Source organism: Marmota marmota, unplaced genomic scaffold (assembly GCF_001458135.2).
Source record: "Marmota marmota marmota unplaced genomic scaffold, marMar, whole genome shotgun sequence".
Lineage (NCBI taxonomy): Eukaryota > Metazoa > Chordata > Mammalia > Rodentia > Sciuridae > Marmota > Marmota marmota.
The window spans coordinates 20520229-20546032 of NW_026000221.1; the positions used below are offsets into that span (position 1 = coordinate 20520229).

The following is a 25804-nucleotide window of genomic DNA, read 5'->3' on the forward strand; positions in this document are numbered from 1 at the left end:
GGCACTTCTTGGCCACTATTATGTGCAAGTGAAATGCCCACTGAGGCTCTGGACCCGGGGTTGGGGGGGCAACCTTCCCTCGGATCTTAATGTGCTAGATTTAAATGTATTCCAGGAGTGGTCTGAGATCAGTCCATGTGGGTGCTGGAGGCCAGAGCTAGGGACCCGGGATCGAAGGTCCCCTGAAGACTCTGCATAGGGACCTAGGACTGCCCTGACACAGGGCCCTGGCCTGGCAGGGCAGCGAGGTCAAGGAGGTCAGGAGGTGAGTGGGGCGGAGATCTCACCTCTCTGCAGACCAGGAAATAAGAGCTTCCCTTACCTGAGGGCGGTTTTCCTTAAAGTGGACCCTTGGGGCTCCTTAGCCAGCTTGCCTCCCTGAAATTGGAGGCAGGGCGAGAGCCTTGGAAATGGCCTGTTAGAACCGACCTGCCAGTGAAGAAAAAGCAATGGTGGATGTTACCTGGCAGAGCTTCCTCCGAGGAAGGAAGTTCGAGTTTGGCAAATTCATTGATTTTCTTTAACTTCTCTGTAGGGATCCCTCATATGGGAAATGGGTTTCTAAATCTCCACTTTGAAATTTGCTTTGGGGAAATGTACAGTGGTTTTCAGAAATGGACATCAGGGTTGCCCCTGTTTAAATGAATGCACTGCAATCTTTCCCTGTGTTTATTCACATTCAGCCAGTTTTTCTTTTTTAATAAAAGTGGGTTTATGGGACCACTGAATAAGAAAGGAGCCCAGAAGGTGAGCAGCATCTGTAGAGGCCTGCAGCTGGACAAGTCTAGAGGTTGTTTTCTCTTATGGGGATCCCTCTTGAAAGCGGCTTCCCCTGTGACCAGGGGTTCCCAATGATTAGTTCTGGCTCCTACAGGTACCGTGGGCAAGGCGACTAAGTTTCTATCCTTTCTGGCCAGAACCTAAGATCATAAAGAGGACACAAGGAACTGAGAAGCATGAACAGCAGCCCTTGGTCAGCCAGCTTTAAATACCACAGCTTGCCAACATTATTTCATCTCTATCCTGACCCCCCACCCCCAACTTTTTTTTTCTTCTTGGTCTTTTGAATCAAAGCCTGTTTACTGTGTTTCATAGCATAGTTTCATTTTGAGACCCTGATGTGGTGTCAGGGGTTGTATAGAAAGCTCTGGACTGAAAGCCAGGTCATGAGGTTCCTATCCCAGCCCAAATTTGCTGGATGATCTGGAACATGTTATTCCCCCCTGAGGATTTGTCTCCTCATCGTAAAGCTGGCCCAGCTCGTAGGAGAGGTCTGGTTCAGTGAAAGAAAGTTGCTCAGGCCCAGGACCCTTTCCCCACACAGCTCCCCAGCTGCAAGGGCCCCCTCAAGGTAGTGCACCAGGCCCACCTCAAAGGTGAGGCTGCCACTGAGGGAAAACCTGAATAAACCCTCTTGCATTTATCACCCATTTTAGCTGTCCTGTAGCTCAGCAGTACACTCACATTCACTTTGAGATAGGTAGATAACACTTCTGATATATGAGTCATGTGGTAAAGTTGGTTTTCAGCAATTTTGAGGTAGTTCAAATCAGCTAAAATCACTAACCCTTCACTTGGGCCTGGTCAGGTGTCCGATGGGTGCCCTTTTGACATCAGAGAGCTAAAAATACCATCTGCAGAGCATGCTAATGCTGCCATTTTCTGAAGAGTCATAGGACTCTTGGACTATGCCTGAGCAGAACTCAGATGACTTCACTTTTTCCTACTCTGATCACCCTTCCCCATGCCTCAGACCACCCTGCCTCTTTACCCCATGCATCCCTAAACCCTGTCCTGGGGAGGCAGATTTGAGACTTGGGACTCCTGCCTCTTCTCATTTGGCTGCCTGATGAATAAACTCTTTCTCTTTTGCAAAATTCACCGTTTCAGTGCTTGGCACAATTGAGGCAGGCAAAACAGGTCCGGTTGGGTTGCAAGGCAGTTCCTGGGACTCCTGGTGCCAAGACAAGGAATAAACAAGCAAGCCGAGGTAATTGCTCTTTCCCTTGGAAACAAAGCTGGGGTGGTCTGGAGAGGCGATGGAGAGGGCTGGGAGTGCCAGGTGGAAACCGGCCAATCAGGCCATGAGATGACCATTTCCCTGCCCTGTGGGAAACGTCTGAGGACGCTGGAGCCAGATGTGTTGATTCGGTTCTCTCACTGGTGTGATAAAATCCTCATCAAGAGCATTTCTTCCTTGCAAGCCAGCAGCTTAGGACCTCAGCCTGTTCCAATCTTTCCTTCTTTCTCAAGAGTTCTCTCCCTGGTTTCTGGAGTACATCTCCTCTTATGGAAGAGCGTCAGCTGCTTCTGCACTGTCAGCGGGAGTAGAGCACTTTGCTCTGCTCTGGAGGCACATCTGATGTCTGGGTATCCGCCAAGCCCCTGCTGCCTGGCCTCCTCAAGCCCAGCCTGGCCTGCCCACCCCTCCCCCCCAGCGCAACTTCTGCTTCCTTCCTCAATCGCCACCATCCATTCTCCATTGAAGAGCTGCTTATTGATCTTGGCCCATTCCTCAAAGTGGCTGCTCTCTAATTCCATCCTCTGCCGGACACTACAGGAGTTACATCCTCCCCAGGGAAGCAGCCAGTTTTGGGAAGTATGAAGTTGGGGCTAGGGATTCCTCTCCACGCACCTTGCCTGCTTTTTTCCCATTCTAAGCACCAGGGTCAGACTTTGACTGATTTGCCACGTTGTTTGCAAGACAGAAAACATGACTGGCCCCCTCTCTCACCAGTGTGATCTCAAATGCAAGAAGAGGAAAGCGACTGACCAGTCAGGCAGGAGTCAGACCAGTGTGGTGGTTTCAGGGGAATAGGTACGCACGTGGCCTCCTGAGTGAGGATAGAGCGGTTTTGCCAGGGCACAGTGGCAGCCAGAGCAATGGGCCCCTCCCCCTGCACCTTTCCCTCAGGGCTGAGCAGGAGGCTTGTGGTGTGCAGTGCTACACCTGGGCCCTGCCAGAACAGGAGTTGACGTTAGGGCTGGGTCAGGCCATGATTTTTCATGCCCCCAAGCAAGTCACTTAACAAGTTCTTCCATAAAGCAACAATCATTCCTACCCTGGTTACTGTTCAGGGGATTATGGGAAAGAGTACATGAGAAGGTCCTAGGACACAATGAGTGTTACAGCAGTGTAAAGTCTAAACATCTGTGCTTCGACCCTTGAGGAACGGGAAAGGCGATCCCTTGCCACATGCCCAGCCCTGGCTACATGTGCTCCGGCAGCCTCCCGTGTGCGGGCCTGGCAAGGCTGGGCGACCCCACCCTCATTTTACTGAAACCTCATTAGTGCCCCTTTAGCCCACCTTAGAAGTCATAAGAGACTCACAAGAGAGCCTCTAAATTGTGAAGCACACCTGGGGAGGTAGGGACAGAGAGTCACCTCTCACTCACCTTCTTGCAGTCCAAAACAAGACTGAAAAATTTTTAAAAATGCAATTTTTATTTGTTGAACATAATTTGAAACTATAACAAAAACATTTCTTCATCTATTACCAGAAACCCAGATAATAACTGGAGAGGGCTGGCCCTTCACCTAGGTGAGGGATTGAAAAAATAAAGGTCCTGTGCATCCCTGGTCCTCCCTCCGGGTTCCCTACAGAATGCCCAGGCACTGACAGGGGAAGTTGGGAAAGTTGGTGGGGAAGCCAGAGGTCACAGAGTGCTGGAGGCCGGGCTTTCAGCCATGGCTAGGCCAAAATGAAACATCTGCTCAAGTCTCCCCAGGCACCTGGCTGGGGGCGAGTGGGAGGAAAGAATGGAGAAAACTGATGCTGAACCACAAATTACCACCCTGTACCTTGGCCCTGAAATGGTCTCTGTTGGCACAGGAGGGGCTGGGATTAACAGAAAATAAATAAAAGTGACATACTTCAAGGAAGGAGGGTGACAGACTCTCGGAAGAATCCTATGTCCTTGCTTGACAGGGATAAGGCAGGGCATGATGATTTAAAAAAACCTGGTATGAGGCCAAGGGCATCAAAATACTAAACACAGAAGGGGGAGTGTCAGGGAGGGGGCTGTTCATTAGGGGGACTATGGGGGGGATTCCGGCTGAGTGTGGGTGGGCTCTCCTGGCAGCCCTCATTTTTCTTTTCTGCATAGCCACAGTGCAAGAATTAGGAAACCCAGGCTGCCCTCTACTGGTGACTCCTGGGAATGACCACAATACAGCTGCATCCAACCTGAAACCCCAAAGGACCAGGAGAAGCAGCCCCCAGGACAATCCAGGATGGCAACACCACTCAGTCCGGAGGCATGACTGGGCCTCTTAGAGGGAGGCTGGGAGTGTTCCCATGGACTATTCCTCTTCACGGCCTGGCCTGCAGAGGGGCCTGGACAAGTAAGGCTTCTGTGCTCACTTCAAAGGCAGGGAGAAGAACTTGTTCCCAGACTTGCAGCGCACCTGCTTGGTGAGCACGCGGAGCAGCATCTCAGAATCCTCAAACTCATCCAAGATTTCCTGCAGCCAGCAGCGGGACAGCACGGTCACATTAAGGGAAATCCCGGACCCAGAGGACATGGCAAACAAAAGCAGCCTTGTGAATTCCTTCAGAGGGTAGACAATGCTGAGGGGGAGGCAGCCGCACAGTCCCCGGCTCTGCGGGAGCTGTCTGGTCTAATCACCTCTGCAATTTTGTGCCATCCATCTACCACCCCAACTTATAGATGAGGACACAAAGCTCAAAGCTCTGGGTTTCAGAAACCAGGGGGACCAGGACTGGGACCCAGGTCTGCTAGAGTCAGAAGTCCGTGCTCTCTGTTTCTCCCAGCATGACCGAGGCAGAGCAGGGAGGCTACTCCATGATGGTCTGTGGGCTGCACAGAATCTGTTTGCCTTACAAAGTGTTTTTAAAAATCGACATCATTTTCCAATATTTGAAAACTGGGAGATACACATAAAAAATCTGCATTTCTGGCTTCTCTTGAAAAACAGAAGTGCCAGCTAAGCAGCATAAGCCACATTCCCACATGGCCTGCCTCCCCACCGGGGGCAGAGCATCAGCTGCCGGTCACTGCTGCCCACGTACTGTTGGTTCTTCCCCAGGGGCACTAATGGGAGGGTAAAACATCTCACCTACTATCAAATTGTGCTAGGTTCTGGGGGCTGGGTGTTCCTTACACCTGGCACCCTCCACTCACTCCCAGTACAGGCCAAGCCCAAGCCTTGCAGGGAAAACCAGCAGCCTCCTCACAGCCTCCTGCAACACACATCCCTAGGGATCTTATTAAAATGCATTTCTGCTTTCCTAGGCAAGGGGTGGGATCAAAGCAATAGTATTTCTAATAAGCTTCCAGGTACTGCTGGTGCTGCTGGTCCACGGACCACACTTTGAGTTTCAAGGTAACGTTTGAGGGGTTTTTTTGTGTGGTTTTTTTTTTTTTTTTTTGCCATTTCACTGGCTTCCCAGGCATACAGGTTTGGATGCTTAGTCCTTCCCCTCCCCAGTGTCCACCTTGTCCTTCCAGAGTTCAGCACTCTCTGCTCCTGCCCTGGGAATTTACCTGTAGTTCCTGCAGGCACTGTCCTTCTAGCTGGGGACGAGCATCGCCCACACACCAGGCCAGACTGATGTGGAATGAAGGGTCCTGTAGAGGAAAAGAGGGATGCAGGCTATCACCTGGATGCCACAGCAGGTCTGGGACAGAGCTGTCAGGATATTCTTGCTGGATCCCTGGCCTGTCTAAGAGATCTGACCCTTAGCGTTGATCCCAAGGACAGCAGAAAGATAAAATAGCCTGCAGTTGGTCTTATCCCCTTCCCCAAATTCACATATTGAAGACCTAACCCCACCATTTTGATGGCATTTGGAGAGGGGCCTATGGGAGTAATTAGGGCTAGATATGATCACGAGGAAGGGACTCTCATGATGGGGTGAGTGCGCTTGGCAGGAGAGACTCTGGGGATCTTGTGCACTCCCACTTCTCTCCTCCAGGAGGGGAGGGCACAGTGGAAGGAACTGGTCTATAAGCCAGAGTCCTTACCACAAACCAACCCGGCCAGCACCTGGATGTTGGATAACTAGCCTCTAGAAAGTGAGGAAACAAATTTCTGTTGTTTTAGACACCCAGTTTATGGTATTTTATTATGGCAGCTTGAGCTAAGACAATCCGTTCTGAGAGGCTTTCCTTTAAATATCATACAGAGAGTCATTAAATCTGGGGATATGGAAGAGAACCCAGGATCTGACTCTGTTTTCCGATCTAGAACATCCTAACAGATGCCATACTTTTCAGATGAGATGAACAAAATTCAAAACATCTAAAATTTTAAAGAAATAATACTTATTTCCATTCAAGTTCATTGTTAAATATTTCAGCATGATTTTAAAAAATATATCAAATAAAATCAATGGGCCCTTTAAAGCCTTGACATTCCACCTGGACTCTTCAGTACCCCCAGAGAGCACGTGGCAGGTGCAGTAAAGTATGCAAAGCTACAACTATTCCCAGAGGGTCAATTTTGCTAAAAATTGTGGGAGATACTACTTCTTAAGAAATATAAAACAAACATGGAGACATTATGCAGTAGGAGACATACTGGACCATATTTAAAATATGGAGTTTTAAAAAACGTTAGACTTTGGATGGGCCGCATCTAGCTGCACCTCAGACCCCTCACCTCCCAGTGGCATGTGTCCTCTGTGGGCTGGCATCTGGGACACTCCATACAGCAAAGTCTGGAGGGCTCTTTAATTTGCCTCTGATGAAGGCTTCTTTAAGGATGGCTTTATTCCAGTTAGAGACGGGCCAGTGGAGAAGCAGCAGCCCGTTGAAGAGATAATAAGTATCTCCATTCATTATCTCCAACCCTGTTCATTACCGGATAGAAAGTGGTGAGGTCGAATTCCTCCATGACTCTGTCAACCTCTGAAACCAGGTCCAGGCACTCGGCATGCCCTGAAGTGACCTCAAGCCCAACAAAGGTCCTAGGGAGAGGCAGATGCAAAGGAAACATGGGCATGAGATGCAGCCTCTGAGGGCACAGACCACCCAAGGAGGAGCGGGACGCACCAGGCAGGAAGCCTGGCCATAGGCTCACCCCACCTCCCTCCTGAGCTTCCAGGGCTGCTCCATAAGCCTCTCCTTCCTCCTCCTCCGTCTCTAAACCTTCTTTCCCCAGGTTCAACCCACATGGCTCCTGTTGCTACTGCTCTGCACTCTGCCCCCTGGGTCCACCTCTTCCCACAGTGCTCAGGCCGCTCTCCTGTGCAGAACCATGTAGTATGGTTAAAACCCTTCCTGACCCACACCTTCAGCCAGCCCCCATCCTGTTCTCAGGAAAACTTCTTAAAAAGGTGTTTGGTCCAGCTTCCCTGTCCCCTACTTCCTTGCCTCCTGTCTCCAAACCTTTGGCAGGAGTGCCTGCCAGTTGCTGATTGCTGATGACCTCCGTGTCACTAAAGCCAAGGATACTCCTCTGTCCTCACTTGTTCAGCGGTATGTGACGCTGCCAATTCCTCCCTCCTGGAAACCCAGTAGCTTAATAAATTTGTAGAGCACAGAATGAAGGAAGGAGTGAGCCCTTTCAGAGGTGCTGAGAGAGGGTGGCTCAGTGAGTGGAGGGGACATGGAGGCTCGCTCTGAAACCTTGGTAATGATAATTTCTTCTTATATTCATTTAATGCTTTTAAAATCCACTGGGCTCTTTTGAGCCTCACAACTGCCCAGCAATGGATGAATCAAGGGGAGGTGTGTGATGGTGTCACTGTGGGGATGCTGGTGTAGCACACAAAGGTCAGAGAGCAGAATGTGTGAGATAAAGGTTAAAACTAGGGATGCAGACGGGCAGGAGCAGGTTTTCTACCTTCACAGCTTTCTTCCCTATACCGAGAAGGGCCCCATCTGCTCCACCTCTGGGACCCCTCCCGATGTTCCCCCGGTTATTTTTGTTTCATTTTTGTATCACTGAGGATTGAACCTGGGGCCTCATAGGTCAGGCAAGCGATCTATCACAGAGCTACATCCCAGCCCTTTTTACTTTTTGAGACAGGGTCTCACTAAATTGCCCAGGCTGGCTTTGAACTTTGATCCTCCTGCCTCAGCCTCCTGAATGTCTGGCATTATAGGCATATGCCACCATGCCTGGCCTCCCAGTTCTTTTTCTTAATGAAAATTCAGATTTGGGAACAGCTTCCCTATAATCTGGCAGACTTGGTTAAAAATTTAACAAAAAGCACTCCACCAAAGACTCTTCTTCTGGTAGTGACTTGGGATCAGGGGGACACACCTGGTCTTCTCTTGATTGGTATAAATCTTTACACGGTTGGCAGTAAAGAAGAATCTGAAATTTAGAAGAAAAAAGATCATATTTCAGGAAGAATAAGAAAAAACAAACAGAAAAATAGTTTGATAAATAGCACTTGAGAAATAGAACTTTATACTTAATATTGTCACCTCATTATATAAATGGTAAACTGAACCCTAATTAGAGCTAGCAAGACCTTAACATCACCCTGTACAAGTATATGTAGTATCATTTAGATGCTAGCAAAAAATTTTTATTTTGATAAGAGCAGTTCATTCCAAACAATTTGAGACTATCTCAACTTTACTGATGGGAACTGAGAAAGTCTTAATCACCAGTGGGTGATAACAAATCATATGAGGGCCAAATTGTGCCTTGCAGGTTAAAACAAGGACAACACTGATTTAGTCTAAGCAATAACAAGAACACTTCCCATGTGCAAGGGCTGAGCTACAGGTTTGGGGCTTATCAGCTCATGGGATCCTCACATGAGCCTTTGAGGCAGGCACTATAATTATGCCCATTTTATAGACAGGGAAACTGAAGCTTTCGAGGCAGGATTTGAACCTCCGTCTGCCTGACAAAGCCCGTGCTCTCTCCTATGAGGCTCTAGGAAGAGTGGATGGGTCTCCAATGGTGTGAAAGGAGGCAGAAACAGGCCCCCACTGACCCCTCAGATGAGTGACATGGGGACCAGTCAGGTTCAGTCAGTTAGGTGCTGGCTGTGTCCTAAAGACACTGGTGATCGCAAAGGGACAGACTGGCTTCTTGCCCCTCGTGGACCAACTTGGCAAGTCCCATCATAGGAAAAGATAATTTCACAGCCTCCAGGCCAAAGGATTCATCCCAGTGGAAGGAATGAACATATCTGTGGCTGGACAGAGCCTCACAAACCTGTCCATGTGCATGAAATCAGCCAGCCAGCGCCCTGCCTCCCCGCTCAGTATCCCTTTTGGGGAAAATGTAAGGGATGACAGAACCACTAGTTCCTGGGAAAGCACAGATTTTGGAAAGAGTTCTGGAAGGTGTCGGATAAGTGTTCTGCCGTCGACACTGGATGTTGTGTCCAGCCACCGCCCCTTCAGCTGCAGGCACTGACCTAGGCCTGGCCTGTCAGAGCAGAGAGTGCCCTCAGTGGCAGCAACAGAATCCGGGGTGCACTGCTTGTTCTCAGTCATCTTGGACTCAACCTGACAATCAAGCTCAAAGAGGCCATGGCTGGCTGGGCCCCACTCAGGACACAGAGCAAGAAACACTGAGCCACGGGGCACATCAGATGCATTTCCTCAGAGGGAACCAATCCAGCAATCCAGGGGCAGTTCTCTGGAGCTGTTTCCCAAGTAAACAAGGGAAAATCCCACCTATGTACTCCTTGGGTACCCCTCGGGTACTCTAGAAATAACTCTTGGGTGAAGTTTCCAGAGTCTTAGTGGGCACCTGCCTATCAAAGAACAAGTGGGTTCAAGGAGGCCCAGAACTGTGACTTCCCACCAGGGGCCTCGTTTTCTTTGTCTTGCACCCTGGGCAACTCTGCTGTTCCCGGACCTGGAACTTACTGACAAGCTGCCCTTGGTCAGGGAACAGTGTTCTAGCAGAGAAAGCTTCTTAAGTAGAAGGAGAAAGGGTTTTTTAACTCTTCACTCACAAAAGGGAGAGCATGAACACCAAGCCAAACCAGTCCAAGTCTTTTGTGACTTTTGCTGAAGTTATTTGAAAAGTGGGCTGTTGGGGGCAGGGGGGTGGCTCAGTGGCAAAGGGCTTGCCTAGCATGCCTGAAGCCCTCAGTTCTGTTCCTGACAAAAATAAAAACAAAAACAAAAACAAAAAAGTAAAGAAGAGCACTATGGGTTGGGTTTGTGGCTCAGAGGTAGAGCGCTTGCCTAGCATGCGTGAGGCACTGGGTTCGATCCTCAGCACCACATAAAATAAATAAAGATATTGTGTCCGTTTAATTTTAATCTTTTCTTCCTGCTCTTCCTCCCTGCTCTGTTCTTCGTTGCTCTCATTATATCAAAGAAGACATTTGGTATTTGTTTTTTAGGGATTGGCTAGCTTCACTAAGCATGATCTGCTCTAGTGCCATCCATTTCCCTGCAAATTCTATGATTTTGTCATTTTTTAGTGTTGCGTAGTACTCCATGGTGTATAAATGCCACATTTTTTTTTATCCATTCATCTATTGAAGGGCATCTGGGTTGGTTCCACAGTCTAGCAATTATCGATGTAGCAGTATCCCTGTAGTACGCTCTTTTAAGGTCTTCAGGGAATAGTCCAAGAAGGGCAATAGCTGGGTCAAATGGTGGTTCCATTCCCAGCTTTCCCAGGAATCTCCATACTGCTTTCCAGATTGGCCACACCAGTTTGCAGTCCCACCAGCAATGTACAAGAGTACCCTTTTCCCCACATCCTCTCCAGCACTTGTTGTTGTTTGACTTCATAATGGCTGCCAATCTTACTGGAGTGAGAGCAGGGAGGACGAGCAGGAAGAAAAGATTAACATTAAACAGAGACATGAGGTGGGATGGAAAGGGAGAGAAAGGGAAATTGCATGGTAATGGAGGGAGACCCTCATTGTTATACAAAATTACATATAAGAGGTTGTGAGGGGAATGGGAAAATAAACAAGGAGAAATATGAATTACAGTGGATGGGGTAGTGAGAGAAGATGGGAGGGGAGGGAGGGGGGATAGTAGAGGATAGTAAAGGTAGCAGAATACAACAGTTACTAATAGGGCATTATGTAAAAATGTGGATGTGTAACCGATGTGATTCTGCAATCTGTATTTGGGGTAAAATTGGGAGTTCATAACCAACTTGAATCTATTGTATGAAATATGATATGTCAATAGCTTTATAATGTTTTGAACAACCAATAAAAAAAATAAATTAAAAAAAAAAAAGAACTGGAGAAGTATATAGATGTCATGCACTTTAAAATTTTATTGTAATGATGACAATAAAAAATAAAGTAACAAAAAAAAAAGATATTGTGTCCACTTATAACTAAAATATTAAAAAAAAAAAAAAAAAGAAGAAGAGGGCTATCTTACTAGGCAGGTCAGCCTGGAGATGCTAGTGTCCCCTCAGGTGCACAGAGCTGAGATAGTAAGAGCCAGGTGCCATCTAACATCTTCCGGTGACCTCCACTCCCTCATCATGAAGCTAGCGCTTCCTCTGAACTTTGTAGCTATACCAGCCTATAAATCCCGCTTTGTGTTAAGCCACTTTGGGTTGAGTTTCTGGTATCTGTGACCAAAACAGTCCTGATAGTATACATAAAGTTCAGTAAATTTGATACGGCAATAAAAAAGGAGGTGGGCTAGGCTTGGAGAACAGATGAGCTTCAGTCCTGATCTTCTAGATGACTGACTGGCTTGGAGTAAATCTTCCCCTCTAGCCCTCAGAAAGGGTTCAACTAGTTAGGTCGAACCTATTAGTTGGGCAAAGCCCTTCACTAGAATTTCTGGGCCTAGGGCTTCTTGAGCTGTGGGTATGGGCCTTGGCTAGGAGACTTCTATTTCTTTTTCTCTCAGTGCTGGAGTTCCCACTCAGGGCCTTGTGCAAGCTACGCAAGCACTGTACCACTGGGCTACACCCCCAGCCCAGAGACTTCTATTTCTACCTGTCTCACACATCTACACAGTGGGTGTCTGTGGAACACCTCATTTGAAAAAAGCTCTGCAGATAAAAGCAGAGTCCCAGCCTTCAGTGGACCCACCGAACTCTAAGAGAGGTGTCCTCCAGGCTCCGCTCCCTCCTGAATGTCCAAGCACTCAGCAAGCATCTATTTAATGGCATGATTAACCAGAGCACCTGGAGAAGGCTGTGGGTTATTCAGAGAGAAGCTATAGTCCTGCTGGGGGGAACCTGGGCTCCAGAAGGGAAGAGGGACATGGGAATGAGTGGAGGTGAGGAGTAATGAGCTCTAGGCTGTAAACAATGCCAATTCCCAGATACTGACGATCTCGAGGACTGAGGAGTTCTGGGGCACATGCCATCTGGTAGAGAGAGCAGGAGGGTCCTTTTTTTTTGTACTGGGAATTGAACCCAGGGGCACTTTACCACTGACTATATCCCCACCCTGTTTTATTTCTTGAGGTCTGGCTAAGCTGCTTAGGGCCCTGCTAAATTGCCAAGACTGGCCTTGAACTTGTGATCCTCCTGGCTCAGCCTCCCAAATCATTGGTATCATAGGCATGTGCCACCTGCAAGAGCAGGGTTCTGATCTGCTCAAGTCTAGCAGGAAAGGCATTTCTGTAGGAGAATGGCTGAACTAGTTAAGGGGGGAAATGCCGTAAGCCCGTAGACAAAACCAGAAGTAGGGTTCAGTTCTGGCCCTTTACCAAGTGCCATGCTGAGGGGCAGGCAGGATTTCAGTCACCATAAGCTGCCTCTGAGGCAGACATCTTCCCATGACCTGTATGCAGATATGAGAAATTAAGAAATCTATATTGGTCACTGCTTCAGTTCTTGACACAGAGCTCCTAAACCCATATAAGTTCCTAAACAGTAAGGGTGCTGAGACCATCTTTCCTTCTATTATTTAGTGTTTGACAGGTTCCTTACACAGCGTTCCTAAATCCTTTGGAACTTTCTGCAACTCTTGCTGGACTCCTATAAGAGGGACAGTCACCTGGAAAGAGCAAGCCATGATTAGAAGCCCGGACTTTCAGCCCTACACCCCCATCCTTTGCGGAGGGGAGAGGAGCTAGAGTTAATAATGCCTTCATACTGAAACCTCCAGAAGAATCCCTAACGCCCAGGTTTGAAGAGTTCCTTCTGGTGAAGAATGCATGGTGCGCTGGAGACAAGCTCCTGAGCCTGGCACCATTTCGGACCTCACCCTATGTGTGTCTTCATCTGCCTGTTCATTTGGACCCCCTAAAATATCCTTTAAAGGATCCAAATTGATAATCTATTAAATGAACTGTTTTGAGTTCTGTGAGCTGTTTTAGCTAATGATCAAGCCTGAGGAGGGAGTCACAGAAACCTCTGAATTATAGCAAAATTGAAAAAGAGTTGTGGGTAACATGGGATCCAACATGAGAAGCTAGCATCTGAAGTGGAGGGCAGTCTCGTGGGACTGAGCCCCTAACCTGTGATGTGTGCACTAACTTTGGGTCATTACCATCAGAACTGAACTAAAATTTCAGGATATCATGTGGCTACAGTTGTGTTAGAAACGTTGAGTGAGAGTGTAGAGAAAGAGAGCAAAGACTTCCTATATGGCATGTAAGAAACTAGAAGTATAAAGAATTTATAATGTGCCCAAGGTCACATGGGATGAGATGTACCTCAGGTGGCCCCAGGAGCTGTTTCAATGTTCCTGTGTTCTATTCCTTTTGCTGGGATAATGAAACTCATACCTCCAACCTGCATAGCTCAGGAAAGGGGGAGAAGCCTTGGAGGGAACAGCCAGAGGCCCAGGGAAGCGCTCACCTCTGGAAGGAGGCCATGCGGTCTTTCAGAGCCTGCACGAAGGGGAGGATCCAGTGGTGACGCAGAACCACACTCTGAGACAGGCTGAGGTGGAAGGCCTCCATCCTCACCAGCCGGGGCACATAGGTCTGGGCGTGGGGTAGCAACAGATCAAGCAGCTCCAGAAACTCCTCCCTGGCTTCATCTGGAAGGAAGAGTGGAGCGGGTGGGCTGTTGTCTTAGCCAAGGTGTCAAGGCTGAGTGAAAAAGCCCAGAAGGCAGAGAGAAGCCCATATTACCCTGGGTTTGAGTCTGTATCTATAAAGCTTAATCAAATTTAACATGCATTTCTGGTTAAAGAAGTAATATGTGCTCACTGAAAAGAATTCAGGTAAACAAGATACACACGGGGAGGAGACTTCAGGTTTATAGTCCAGCATTAAAAAGCATGGAAGTTGCCGGGTGCAGTGCTGTACTCCTGTAATCTCAGCGGCTAGGGAGTCTGAGGCAGGAGGATTGTGAGTTCAAAGCCAGCCTCTACAACTTAGTGATGAACTAAGAAACTCAACAAGACCCTGTGTCTAAATAAACTACAAAAAAGGGCTCAGGATGTGCCTCAGTGGTTAAGTGTCCCTGAGTTCAATCCTCAGTACCAAAAAAAAAAAAAAAAGTTTGGAAGTTGTCACTTCATGCTAACAACAAGTAAAATGTCCAGCAAACTAAGAAAACAACAGCTCTTCTTAGATCTATAAGAAAAGTGAGTGACACACAGCTGAATACAGAGGCTCACAAATTATTGGACCAGACATACATGAGCTGAAACCTGTGTGTGAACAAGGGCTAGCGCAGGAAGGCCTAAATCGTAATAGAAAAATTGCTGGAGACTCAGGGTATACAAATCTGAAAGTTAAAAACTCTAAGAGGATGTGGGTTGTGGGACATACACATATGCACACTGCTTTCTGAGGGTTAGGATCTGGAACTCTACCAGGTTCTCACAGAATTTTGGAGAAAAGTCATCTTGTGCTTCTGGCCCTTCTGGCACAAGGGGATAGAAAGAAACCATTTAGAAATTCTGTTTTTCTTAAAAGGTCTGCCTTAGGTTTAACCAGAGCCTGACCTGCAGGTGTTTTAATAGGAGCCCTACTGACCTGGGGGAAGGGAAATAACTTCAAACTGGCTCTCGCCTTGCTGTCCACAGTCCAGAGGCACAGGCTCACTTAAATGACTGGGACCTGATCACAGGGCTGTAGAATGCTTCCCCTTCATGCCTCACCATGTTACTGAAGGCCTGTTTACCATGTCCCTGTTATGCAATACATCATATCCAGCTATGAAGAAAATATGATAAAACATAATAAAAGCCAAAAAATACAGTTTAAAGAGGTATCAGAACATACAGTTTTAAGTAGGTATCAGAACCCCTTAACAAATTAAAAAGACTAGAAATCATACATTGTCTGACTTTGGGCCACAATGGAATTAAACTAGAAACTGATAACAGAAAGACAACTGGAAAATTCCCAGATACTTAGAGACTAAACAAGACACTTTTAAATAACACCTGTGTCAAAGAAGAAATCTCAGGAGAAATTTGCAGATTTTGTTTTTTTGAGACAGAGTCTCCTTAAGTTGCTGAGGCTGGCCTTGAACATGCAATCCTCTTGCCTAGGTCTACCACCAGTTGCTGGGAATATAGGCAGGTACCACCTACAAGTATTTTTAAGTAAATGAAAATGAAAACAACTCATCAGAACTTGTAGGATGCAGCAAAAGAGGTGCTTGGAAGAATACTTATATCACTAAAGGCACATATTAGAAGATCTAAAATCGATCCTCTAAACTTCCTCTTTAAGAATCTAGAAAAAGGTTGGCTGGGGATGTGGCTCAAGCAGTAGCGCGCTCGCCTGGCATGCGTGTGGCCCGGGTTCAATCCTCAGAACCACATACAAACAAAGATGTTGTGTCTGCTGAAAACTAAAAAATAAATATTAAAAAATAAAAAAGAATCTAGAAAAAGGGGCTGGGGATGTGGCTCAGTGAGAGGCACTGGGTTCGATTCTCAGCACCACATAAAAATTAAAAAAATAAAGAAATATTGTGTCCACCTAAAAATAAAAAATAAATCTAGAAAAGAACAAATTCTATTCCAAGTAAGCAGAAGAAAAGAAATAAAACAAATCAGCAGAAATTGATGAAATTAAAAACAGGAAATTGAGGGCTGGGGATCCTCAGCACCACATACAAACAAAGATGTTGTGTCCGCTGAAAAAACTAAAAAATAAATATTAAAAAATTCTCTCTCTCTTAAAACAAACAAACAAAAAAAACCCTGGAAATTGACAGAACTGGCAGGTATAGTTTGAATATGGGTCTTCCAAAGGTTTATATTGCTATATTGTTTATTAGTTATTAGAATTGATAAGATAAACTTCATTATGAGCTAGGGTTGAGGCTCAATGGTACAGTGCTTGTCTTGCATGTTTGAGGCACTTGGTTCAATTCTCAGCACCATTTAAAAATATAATAAGCAAAATAAAGATATTTTTAAAAAGGTAGACTTCATTAAACTTAAGAACTTCTGCTTTGAAAAAGATATTAAGAGAATGAAAAGCTACAGACTAGGAAAAAATACATTTGCAAAAGATATGTCTGATTAAAAATACAGAAAAATATAGAAGAAACTCTTAAAATGAAACGTAAGAAGATAAACAATTTGATTATAAGGTAGGACAGAAATCTGATTCGCACCTCACCAAAGAAGCTATACAGATAGCAAAAAGCACCTGAAAAGATGTCCCACATCATATGTCACCAAGGAAATGCAACAATACACCTGTTAAAATGGCTAAACTCCCGAATACTGACAATACCAAATGCTAACAAGGACATAGAGTACCAGGAACTCTGATTCATTACTGTTGGGAATGTAAAATGGCACAACCACTGCCGAGGACAGTTTGGTGGTTTCTTACACAACTAAACATAACCGTTACCACACAATCCAGCAACTGCCCTCCTTGGTGTTTACCCAAAGAAGTTGAAAACTTACGTCTACATGAAAGCCTATACACAGATGTCTATATTTTATTCATAACTGCCAAAACTTGGACGCAATCACAAGTATCCATCTTTAGTAGGTGAATGGATAAATAAATTATGGTACATCCAGACAATGGAATGTTATTTAGTACTAAAAAAAAAAAAAAGTGAACTGTCAAGCCATGACACACATGGAGGAACCCTCAATATGTATTACTAGGTGAAAGAAGCCAATCTGAAAAGGCTACCTACTAAATGATTCTGACTCCATGGCATTCCGGAAAGGGTAAAACTATGGAGATGGTTAAAAGATCAGTGGTTCACAGAAGCGAGGAAGCAGGGGAGGGATGGATAAGAGGAGAGGATTCTTAGGGCAGTGAATTATATGATTCTATAATGGTAGCACAAGTCTCCCCACAGAAGGTACAACACCAAGAGTGAACCCTAATACAAACTTTGGAGTCTGGGTGATGGTGATGTACCAATGTAGGCTCATCAACTGTGACAAGTGCACCATTCTTGGTGTGGGATGTTGTTGATAATGGGAGAAGGCTACACAAAATAATAAGAGCCACCACCTACTTGTGTATTGTACTAGGAACCTGACAGAAATTATCTAAGTTCATCTTCCAAAGATAGGTATTACTATTATCTCCTTTTTGGAGGTGAGAAAACTGAGATTTGAGAAGTCCAAAGGACACCCAGAGCAGTAGATAGTAGACGAAGTCTGACTCTGGGCACTTTTTTTTGCCTGCTATCCACTTATCAGGGCTGGGGTGGCACAGACAGGGTTCTGGTTTCTTCCTCTTAGTTGTGGCTAAATACATCAAGAGGCACCTATTGGTCTCAATTGTTTGCCTGTCATACATGACTCACATGGTAGGTAGACATGGGTGGCCCAATTGCCTCGCTCATGGGGAAAGGTGCGCACACGTCCCCCATGTTTTGCACTGTCATCCTCAGGCCTCTCCTCTGTGCTGGGGAACATGTTCAGTACACTGTCGGGCACTGGAAACCTCTGACTAGGATCAGGACTCTGGCCACTGCAGAAGAAAAAAGGAAACAAGTACATTTATCTTTTTAGCATTCTCTGCTTTTATACACCCAACAAAAGCTGTAACCCCTTATAAACATGATCTTGAGTGTGGTTTTCCAGGCAAGTACATGAGGTAGCTTCTAGAAAGTCACAAAGCTTTCTCCCAAGTATTTGCACTGGAGTCTCTCAACAAGTCTGGGAAGCAGACCTTAGAATGAAGCATGGTCCCCATGAGAAACACTCGGGCAGGCAGCAAGGTGTGGTTTAGATAGCACATCCCTGGTTGGACAGGCCTGAGATGGAGCAGCATTTTCTAGCTCTGTGATCTTGGGCAAGTGATGTACCCTTTCTGAGATACATGTTTCCTCATGTGTTAACTGTATTTCTACCTGACAAAACTACTAGGCCATCAACAGTGATACTGCTTGTAAAGCACTCAGCAAAGATAGTTACTTAAGAACCTAGGGCCCACAAAAACAAAACAAAACAAAACAAAACAAAAAAACAGACTTTCAAGGCTTTTGTCCACTTAAGTTCCCAGTCTCCAGTTTGGCTCAGACTAGGTGCTCAATGAGTATTTGTTGGATGAATTAAAAGGCTCTCCATATGCTGTGTGTGGGGAAGGCAGTGTATGTGGTTCTGGAGATCCTAGGGCACTTTACCATAAAGCTGCCTTCTCAGCCATCCCCTCTTAATTTTATTTTTAGACAGAGTCTAAGTTGCAGGAGGCCAGCCTCGAAATTGTGATCTTTTTGCCTCAGCCTCCCCGGGTCTCCATAAGCTTAAGCAACTATTATCACTGCAATTGTGTTCAAATGAGGAAACAGACCTGGGACGGTGTGCTACCTTCCAGAACACAGAACCCGCCAGCGTCCCAGGTTGGACCCGAGCTGGCGTCCTGCCTCCCAACCTTGCCGGAGCCTGGTGGGGGTACTCTGGGGCTTTGTCCAGGGGTGCCCTTTGGATCCTCCTTTCCCGCTTTTCTTTCCCCGGGAACCGCCTCCCCTCCCCAGTCGACAGATGCTCGGGTCTAGCGGGGTTCTCAAGCAAATCCGCGCCTCGGCAAAAGAGACTTCCTCGATCCTCACCGACGACAGTGCCCAGCCCCGGGCCTGGTCCGCCCCTCGGTCGCGGCCTCGATCTCAGCCTCAGCCTCGTCCTCATCTTCGGAGCCGCTGCTGCTGTAGCCCACCAGGGGTCCAGCGCTCATGGGGCCTTGTGCGACACCTTCACCGGGCAGCGCCACGGGCAACCTCAGCCCGCACCCCGCGTTCCGCTAAGCCGGAAGTGCTCCCGGGGGGCGGGGTGAGGGTATCACCGCCTCGGGGCGGGGCCGGGCGGGGCCAGAAGGGGCGGGACACTAGCGAGGACGGTGTCCGCGATCTGCACGCTGTCCGCATGCTGTTTGCCCGCTGGCTGCGCGTGGAGGGCTACCGGGCCTCCCGGAGCCTCCCCGCTCCATCCTTGGTGTGCCCGTTTCACAGGTCCCGGGGCCCCCTCCTCAAACCGGTTCAAAGTCCGAGCCCCGGGGCCGCTGCTCTCAGAGCTAAGCCGAGCGGTTTAGACGCGCGTCGGTTCCCGAAGATGAGAGGGTCCAGGCGGGCTCTCGCTGTCAGGTGCAGGAGTCGGGCGGGGGGCGGAACCGGCAGTCGTCTCCCCTGAGGCCGGGTTGGGTGGGCGCGAACTGAGCGCCCTCCCTTNCTGGGGGCCACTCCCGCTGCCGCCGCACCCGTTCCCTAGTCGGCCGGGCCGCCCCCCACCCCCGCCCCTCCGACCCGACCCGGCGGCCTCCTGAGTTCCTGGGCGGCCCAGGCCCGGCCTCCAAGCACAGCCGCTTCCCGGGCCGGGCCTGCGTCCCTGGGGCCTTCCTGGGGCCCAGGCACCCGCTCTCGGGCGGCAGGGGCTCGGCCCTCCAGGCGAGGGCTGACAGGAGGCAGCCCAGCTGGGCCGGCGGGTAGGGCTGGGTGGGAGGTGATCGGCTTTCATTTCTTTTCCTAGGGAGGAGGAAGAACTGGGGTGGGGCGCAGGTGGGGGCCTCCCTTTGCCTCCCCTCCACTCCCCTCATCTCTCCTTCCTTTTGTGGAGTGATTAGATAGGTTTCCTGGCTGCACCTTCCGGGAGGAGGATCAGGGTGGGCAGTGGGATTGCGCCCCAGGGGCCCCGGGCTCTGGCAGCCATTTATGCCAGAAAAAGAAACAACCACCACACAGTTGGATTGATGCAGCCAGACCTCGAATGTGCTCAGAGCAGCCACCTTTCTTCTCTGCCTGCTTAGATTACCAAGTGGTACCTGCTTGTTCATGCAACCTGCTGCCTCCACCAAAAGCAGCAGCCCCTTTCCTTCCTCCCTTCCCAGAAGATGCTGAGGATGACAGCTTTTAGCTTCACTCTTATATTTCTTTGACAGAACAGTTAGAAGTTAGGCTGGCCTATGAGGACATACTTTACCCTTCCTCCTCTCAGGAGAAAACTTACAAACTTTTCAACTTCAGAGGCGGATGAGCTGGAAACCTGAAAGTGGGTTGCCTGTGACTCTAAAAATTCCTCCCGCTCTCTGGCATTATCATATGCTGCCACAAAGTGGTGAGTTAGAGATTTGCCTAGGCTGGGTGGGCTTTACCTTGCATTGATTACCCAGAATATTATAGCCCTGGAGCAAGGTAACAGGTTGTCTCCAGAAGGGAGATGGAGAGAGATGCTCTGTTACATGGCTGAGACAGACCAGTGCAGTTTCTCACATTTTTCTGCAGGCATTGACAGCCAGCCAGAGAGATTCAGAGGATTTAGAACTTTTTTTTTTTTTTTTGGTTTTGGTTTTCTGAAAGATGGCTAAAGTAAAGACATTCTGCTCTGTGGACAATGAGACTGGGTGGCTCTGGGAACCTAGCTCCTATCATCTGTGGGTTTAGGTCTCTGCCAGGCCATCCATCCTATTATGTGGCAAGAGGATAGGTATGTAGCCAGAGTGGAGGGCTTTTGGGATAGGTGAGGAGGGGTGTGAGCCAGTGCCACACAGGAGAGGGTTTTTGAGGTGGTCCTTGGTTCTATGTAGTTTTTCTAATGTTGTCTGCCAGAGGCCTTTTGCCATTGGGCTCTCAAACCTGGGAGGTGTGGCCTTTTTAGGTCAATAGACTGCTCCTTTGAGCAGTGGGGTCCTGGGTCAAGACTCAGGGTAGCAATGAGAATGGGCTTGCAGGCCTTAGGGAGGCCTCTGTATTGTGAACAGATCACCCCAGGCTCTCACCTGGAGACACCTGACTGAAGAGAATTGGCAGGAAGCTGAGGAAACTCATGTAGGCTAGGATGACCTAGTTCAGGCATGGGTAGAGTAGAGGCAGCTGCCATCCCCTTTGCCTAGAGGAGCTGAACCTCCCGCAGACTACTTTGGTGGCAAGTGAAGGGAACTTCTCCCAATCCTGAGTGTCTCTCTTCCCAAATGTGGTTTATGTCCAGGGGCAAGTGCAGGCGGAACAGGGTGAGGACTGGGGAAGGGCTGCTTGTTTCTGCTCAAGCTCACAGTTTTTCTCTTCCCCACAGAACTGCTCACTGTGGAAGGCAGAGTTTCCCTGGCAGTGTTGGGACCCTGCCTTGAAGCACCCCCTGCCCTGTAGACTCAGCCTTGTATTCTGTCTCCTCACTTGATGACTAGGGCCGTCTGACCAGTCCTCCTCCGTGCCTTGTCTGAGGTCCTTGTCCATCCTTGAGATTGGGCAACTTCTCTCTCTGAGTTGGGTCACCTTAAGCGGGAAACTGAAGCCATTAATCTCCAAACCCTGTTTCATCTTCCCAAGCATGTCGGAAAGCTGGCAGCAGCCGCCTCAGACACAGCCGCAGCAGCCCCAGCCACCCCAACCTCAGCACCATGCCGAGCCCCCACCGGCCCTGGCAGAGCATGCGCTGCCCCCTGGTACTGCTGAGAACCCCCTGGGCTGTGCGGTCTATGGCATCCTCCTGCAGCCAGACACGGGCCTGCAGCCTCCACAACATGCACCCCTGCAGGCAGCCGGGGAGCCAGGACCCAAATGCGGTGTGTGTGGTCACGACCTGGCACACCTGACTAGCCCTCATGAACACCAGTGCCTGGCGGGCCACGACCGCTCATTCCAGTGCACGCAGTGTCTCAAGATCTTCCACCAGGCCACTGACCTGCTGGAGCACCAGTGCGTGCAGGCCGAGCAGAAGCCTTTCGTCTGCGGAGTGTGCAAGATGGGCTTTTCCCTGCTCACCTCGCTGGCGCAGCACCACAGCACGCACAGTGGCCTCGTGAAGTGTTCTATCTGTGAGAAGACCTATAAGCCAGCCGAGGCCGCAGAGCCTGCCACTGCTGCTGCCCCATCACTTCCGCCAGCTGCCCCGCCTCCGACTGTCGCCCCTGCGGAACAGGCTGATAAACCCTACAGCTGTCCCATCTGCCAGAAGCCCTTCAAGCACCTGTCGGAGCTCTCCAGGCATGAGCGGATCCACACAGGTGAGAAGCCGTACAAGTGCACGCTGTGTGACAAGAGTTTCAGCCAGTCGTCCCACCTGGTGCACCACAAGCGCACGCACAGCTCCGAGCGTCCCTACAAGTGCGCGGTCTGCGAGAAGACCTTCAAGCACCGCTCTCACCTGGTGCGCCACATGTACGCACACTCCGGCGAGCACCACCTGTTCCGCTGTAATGTGTGCGAGCTGCACTTCAAGGAGTCCTCGGAGCTGCTGCAGCACCCCTGCACTCCAAGTGGCGAGCGGCCCTTCCGCTGCGGCGAGTGCCAGAAGGCCTTCAAACGGCCCTCAGACTTGAGGCAGCACGAGCGCACGCACAGTGCGGAGCGCCCCTTCAAGTGCGACCTGTGCCCCATGGGCTTCAAGCAGCAGTATGCGCTGATGCGGCACCGGCGTACGCACAAGACGGAGGAGCCCTTCAAGTGCGGGCTGTGTGAGAAGGGCTTCGGGCAGCCCAGCCATCTGCTCTACCACCAGCACGTGCACACCCTCGAGACTCTCTTCAAGTGCCCCATGTGCCAGAAGGGCTTCGACCAGTCGGCAGAGCTGCTACGGCACAAGTGCCTGCCCGGCGCAGCCGAGCGGCCCTTCAAGTGCCCTGTGTGCAACAAAGCCTACAAGAGGGCGTCGGCCCTGCAGAAGCACCAGCTGGCGCACTGCACCGCGGCCGAGAAGCCCCTGCGCTGCACCCTGTGTGAGCGCCGCTTCTTCTCCTCCTCCGAGTTTGTGCAGCACCGCTGCGACCCAGCCCGAGAGAAGCCGCTGAAGTGCCCAGACTGTGAGAAGCGCTTCAAATACGCGTCAGACCTGCAGCGGCACCGGCGGGTGCACACGGGCGAGAAGCCCTATAAGTGCCCCAACTGCGACAAGGCCTTCAAGCAGCGCGAGCATCTTAACAAGCACCAGGGTGTCCACGCCCGAGAGCAGCAGTTCAAGTGCGTGTGGTGTGGCGAGCGCTTCCTGGACGTGGCCCTGCTGCAGGAGCACAGTGCACAGCACAGTGCCGCCGCTGCAGCTGCCGAGGGCGCCTACCAGGTGGCCGCCTGCCTACCCTGAGGCCAGGCGATGGCTCCTAGGGCCAGCCCAGCCTCGCCTCCTTATAGCTGCAGCCCACCAACCCCCCACCCAGCTCCATCTTCTTAGGCTCCGGGAGTGAGGACAAACAGTACTGGGCCAGTGGAGGGTGAGTGTACTCAGCACTCCTGTCACCAGCCTGGCTCTGGGGAGCCAGATCGCTGTGGCCAGTCCTGACTCCATAAACCTCTTTCCCGTTGCAGGGTTTGCTTTCTGAGGGCAGTAGTTTCCCTCATCTCCAGAGGACTGAAATTCCACTGGCAGTCACATGCTCTCTCTCTGTCCCAGGGATGGGTGTCTACCAACCCAATCTTTCCAAATCTTTTAGGCCACAAGATGGGTTCGGAAGGAGTAGGGTCATGGTAGGTCCTGGACCCCAGAGGTGGGCTGGGTATAAGGCATCCCCTCAAGTTGCTGTTTGTGACCTAGTTCTGGGGATCAGGATAGACTGAGCCACAGCCTTCTGTCTGCCCCAGACTGGGGTGATGTGTCCCTCGGGTTTCTGACAGTCAAGTTGTAAAGGATAGGGGTCTTTGGGAAGCTCTGCCTGGAAAGTAATGGGCATGGCTAGAAAGGGGGAGAGGAGGAGTGGCCCATCGAGAGCTAGTCCTGTGGTTTTGAAAGCCCCCTCCCAACTTGCAGTGTGGTTCCTATTGGTGGTAGGGAACTGTATCCTTAGCCAGATGGAACTGCTGATGGGGGAGAGGAATGTAGGGCGAAGGGGATTGTAGGAGGAAGTAGGGTGAGGTTCATGATCCCCTAGCAGATGGAAACAAGTATCCTCTTCTCAAATTGTGAGAACCAAAATGTTCAGGGCTCAGGGGCATAGCCCCAGTGTGCTTGCCCCAGCCCTGCCTCAGGGCCAAGACCAGGTCCGGGTACCCAGGGGGGATGACCTCTGACTCCACAGTGCCCTCCTAGTCCATGGGAGTGCCATCCCTCCATTGTTTTGGCTGCTGGCCTGAACCCTAGGGATTTTATATTGTCAAAATGCCCTGGATAATATCCAGCTACTTAGAAAACTGCAGTATTCTTCTGTGGGTCCTCCTAGAGTACCCCAGGTCTCTGGCTGCCCTTAGGGCTCTTGGAGCAGAAAGTGCCCAGGGCATAGGGAGCAGGAGGAAACAGTGGGTTTAGGAACCCAGCAGGCAGTGTGCCTGACAGGAGGATGGGGTCAGCCAGGTTGCTGGTGGCCAGGGCCTGCTAAGGGGCCCAGAGGCCCTTTGTTACCAAAATAACCATTTTGAACCCAGCTTTGCCCCCTGCCCTCTTCCAGCCCCACCTCTCTTTGGTGTGGGTCTTGAAAAAGACTGATCAATGCACACACCAAGGGCCCAGAGGTGCAGGAAGACACCGCCTTGCCTCTCTCTTACCTTCTGAAGTCTGAACAGCCACATCTGCCTCCTCTGTCTGACTGGGTTCCCTCCTGTGCCTGCAGAGAGGGGCTGGTCCTTCCCCTCGGTGCTGGCTCTCAGTCACAATGCCTCAAAAGACCAGAACCCAGGCTTACAACAGTCCCAACCGCTATTTTTTTTCTTTTCATTTTGCTTTCTAAAAGCAATTTGTTATACTATTCATAACATTGTATAGTTTAATTTCATGTCATTTTCAATCTTATATATAAATGTGAAAATCTGGATTTTTAAAAAGGATGACTCCATTTTAGGTAGCCACTTTTGATGTTAATATATAGTGAACCCAATGTATGCTTTAGAAGTAAAGACATCGACTGTCACAGACCAAAGCTCTGTTTGTTCTGGTCATTTTTCCACAGGGAAATGATGGGACATGGAGAGACAGAGAAAGGCATGTGGGCCAGAGTGTCAGGTTGGGATCTGGGACACAGGGCTGGGTTTGAATCCTGAGCTTTGAATGTTCTGACTGTGTGGCTGTGGCCTTGGGCAAGTCACTTAACCTCTTTGAAGTTACCTAGTCTATTAAAAAAAAAAAAAAAAAAGGAGGTTAACCTTTGCCTTGCTTGACTGTTGTGAAAAAAGAAATGGAGTCTGGTGAGGCCCAGGTGGGTAAGCTGCCAAGGTCCTGACAGTATCAGCTGCAGGACACCTGAGTCCCTGGGGAATGGACCTTTCCCCTTTGACCTTGGATTAAAACTATAGCTCTGGAGGAGGGAGCTGGGCCATGAGGGATCAGCGCAGCTCACGGAAGGCCAGAAGCTGGGGTCTGGGCCTGGTAAGCAAGAGAGCTTGTCCAGCCCCTCCCTGGAGCAGCAGACCCTGCCAGCCAGGCCCACCTCAGAGGGCCTGACCCCACCCCACGCCCATTCACCCTGTACCATTGTGCTCCCTCCGCATGCCCAGCTCAGCAGCCCTCTACCTCAGGGTCTGCACACCTTTCCCTGTACCCCACCCCCTACCACCAATGGCCCAGCTGCAGCTCAGGCTCTTTCCATTTCTCAGAGGCAAAGATGGGGCTGGGCAGAGGCGGGGAGAAAGCTAGCAAGGGTACCCTGCTCTGTCTGGGTAGAGGGTAAGTGTAGA

General features: G+C 49.5%; 2 protein-coding genes across 3 annotated transcripts; one reads left to right on the forward strand and one right to left on the reverse strand.

Annotated features, from left to right (window-relative positions):
• Window positions 1-303: 303 nt before the first annotated feature.
• On the reverse strand, window positions 304-19437 carry Usb1 (U6 snRNA biogenesis phosphodiesterase 1). Of its 2 annotated transcripts, none has more exons than XM_048792104.1 (7): window positions 18836-19437; window positions 17588-17754; window positions 13691-13874; window positions 8234-8287; window positions 6827-6932; window positions 5509-5592; window positions 304-429 (listed from the first exon to the last, which is right to left on the reverse strand). In XM_048792104.1, exons 1-7 carry the CDS (start codon window positions 18955-18957, stop codon window positions 319-321), a joined length of 828 nt encoding a protein of 275 aa, XP_048648061.1. In that variant the 5' UTR covers window positions 18958-19437; the 3' UTR covers window positions 304-318. The 2 variants fall into 2 exon arrangements, with proteins under 2 accessions (XP_048648061.1, XP_015344148.1); XM_015488662.2 differs by lacking the exon at window positions 304-429 and adding an exon at window positions 3424-4465 and having other exon boundaries at window positions 18836-19434.
• Window positions 19438-19454: 17 nt separating this feature from the next.
• Window positions 19455-25050, forward strand: Znf319 (zinc finger protein 319). Its single transcript, XM_015488663.2, has one exon. The coding sequence runs from the start codon at window positions 21540-21542 to the stop codon at window positions 23286-23288; it is 1749 nt and encodes a 582-aa protein (XP_015344149.1). The 5' UTR covers window positions 19455-21539; the 3' UTR covers window positions 23289-25050.
• The last annotated feature ends 754 nt before the right edge of the window (window positions 25051-25804 follow it).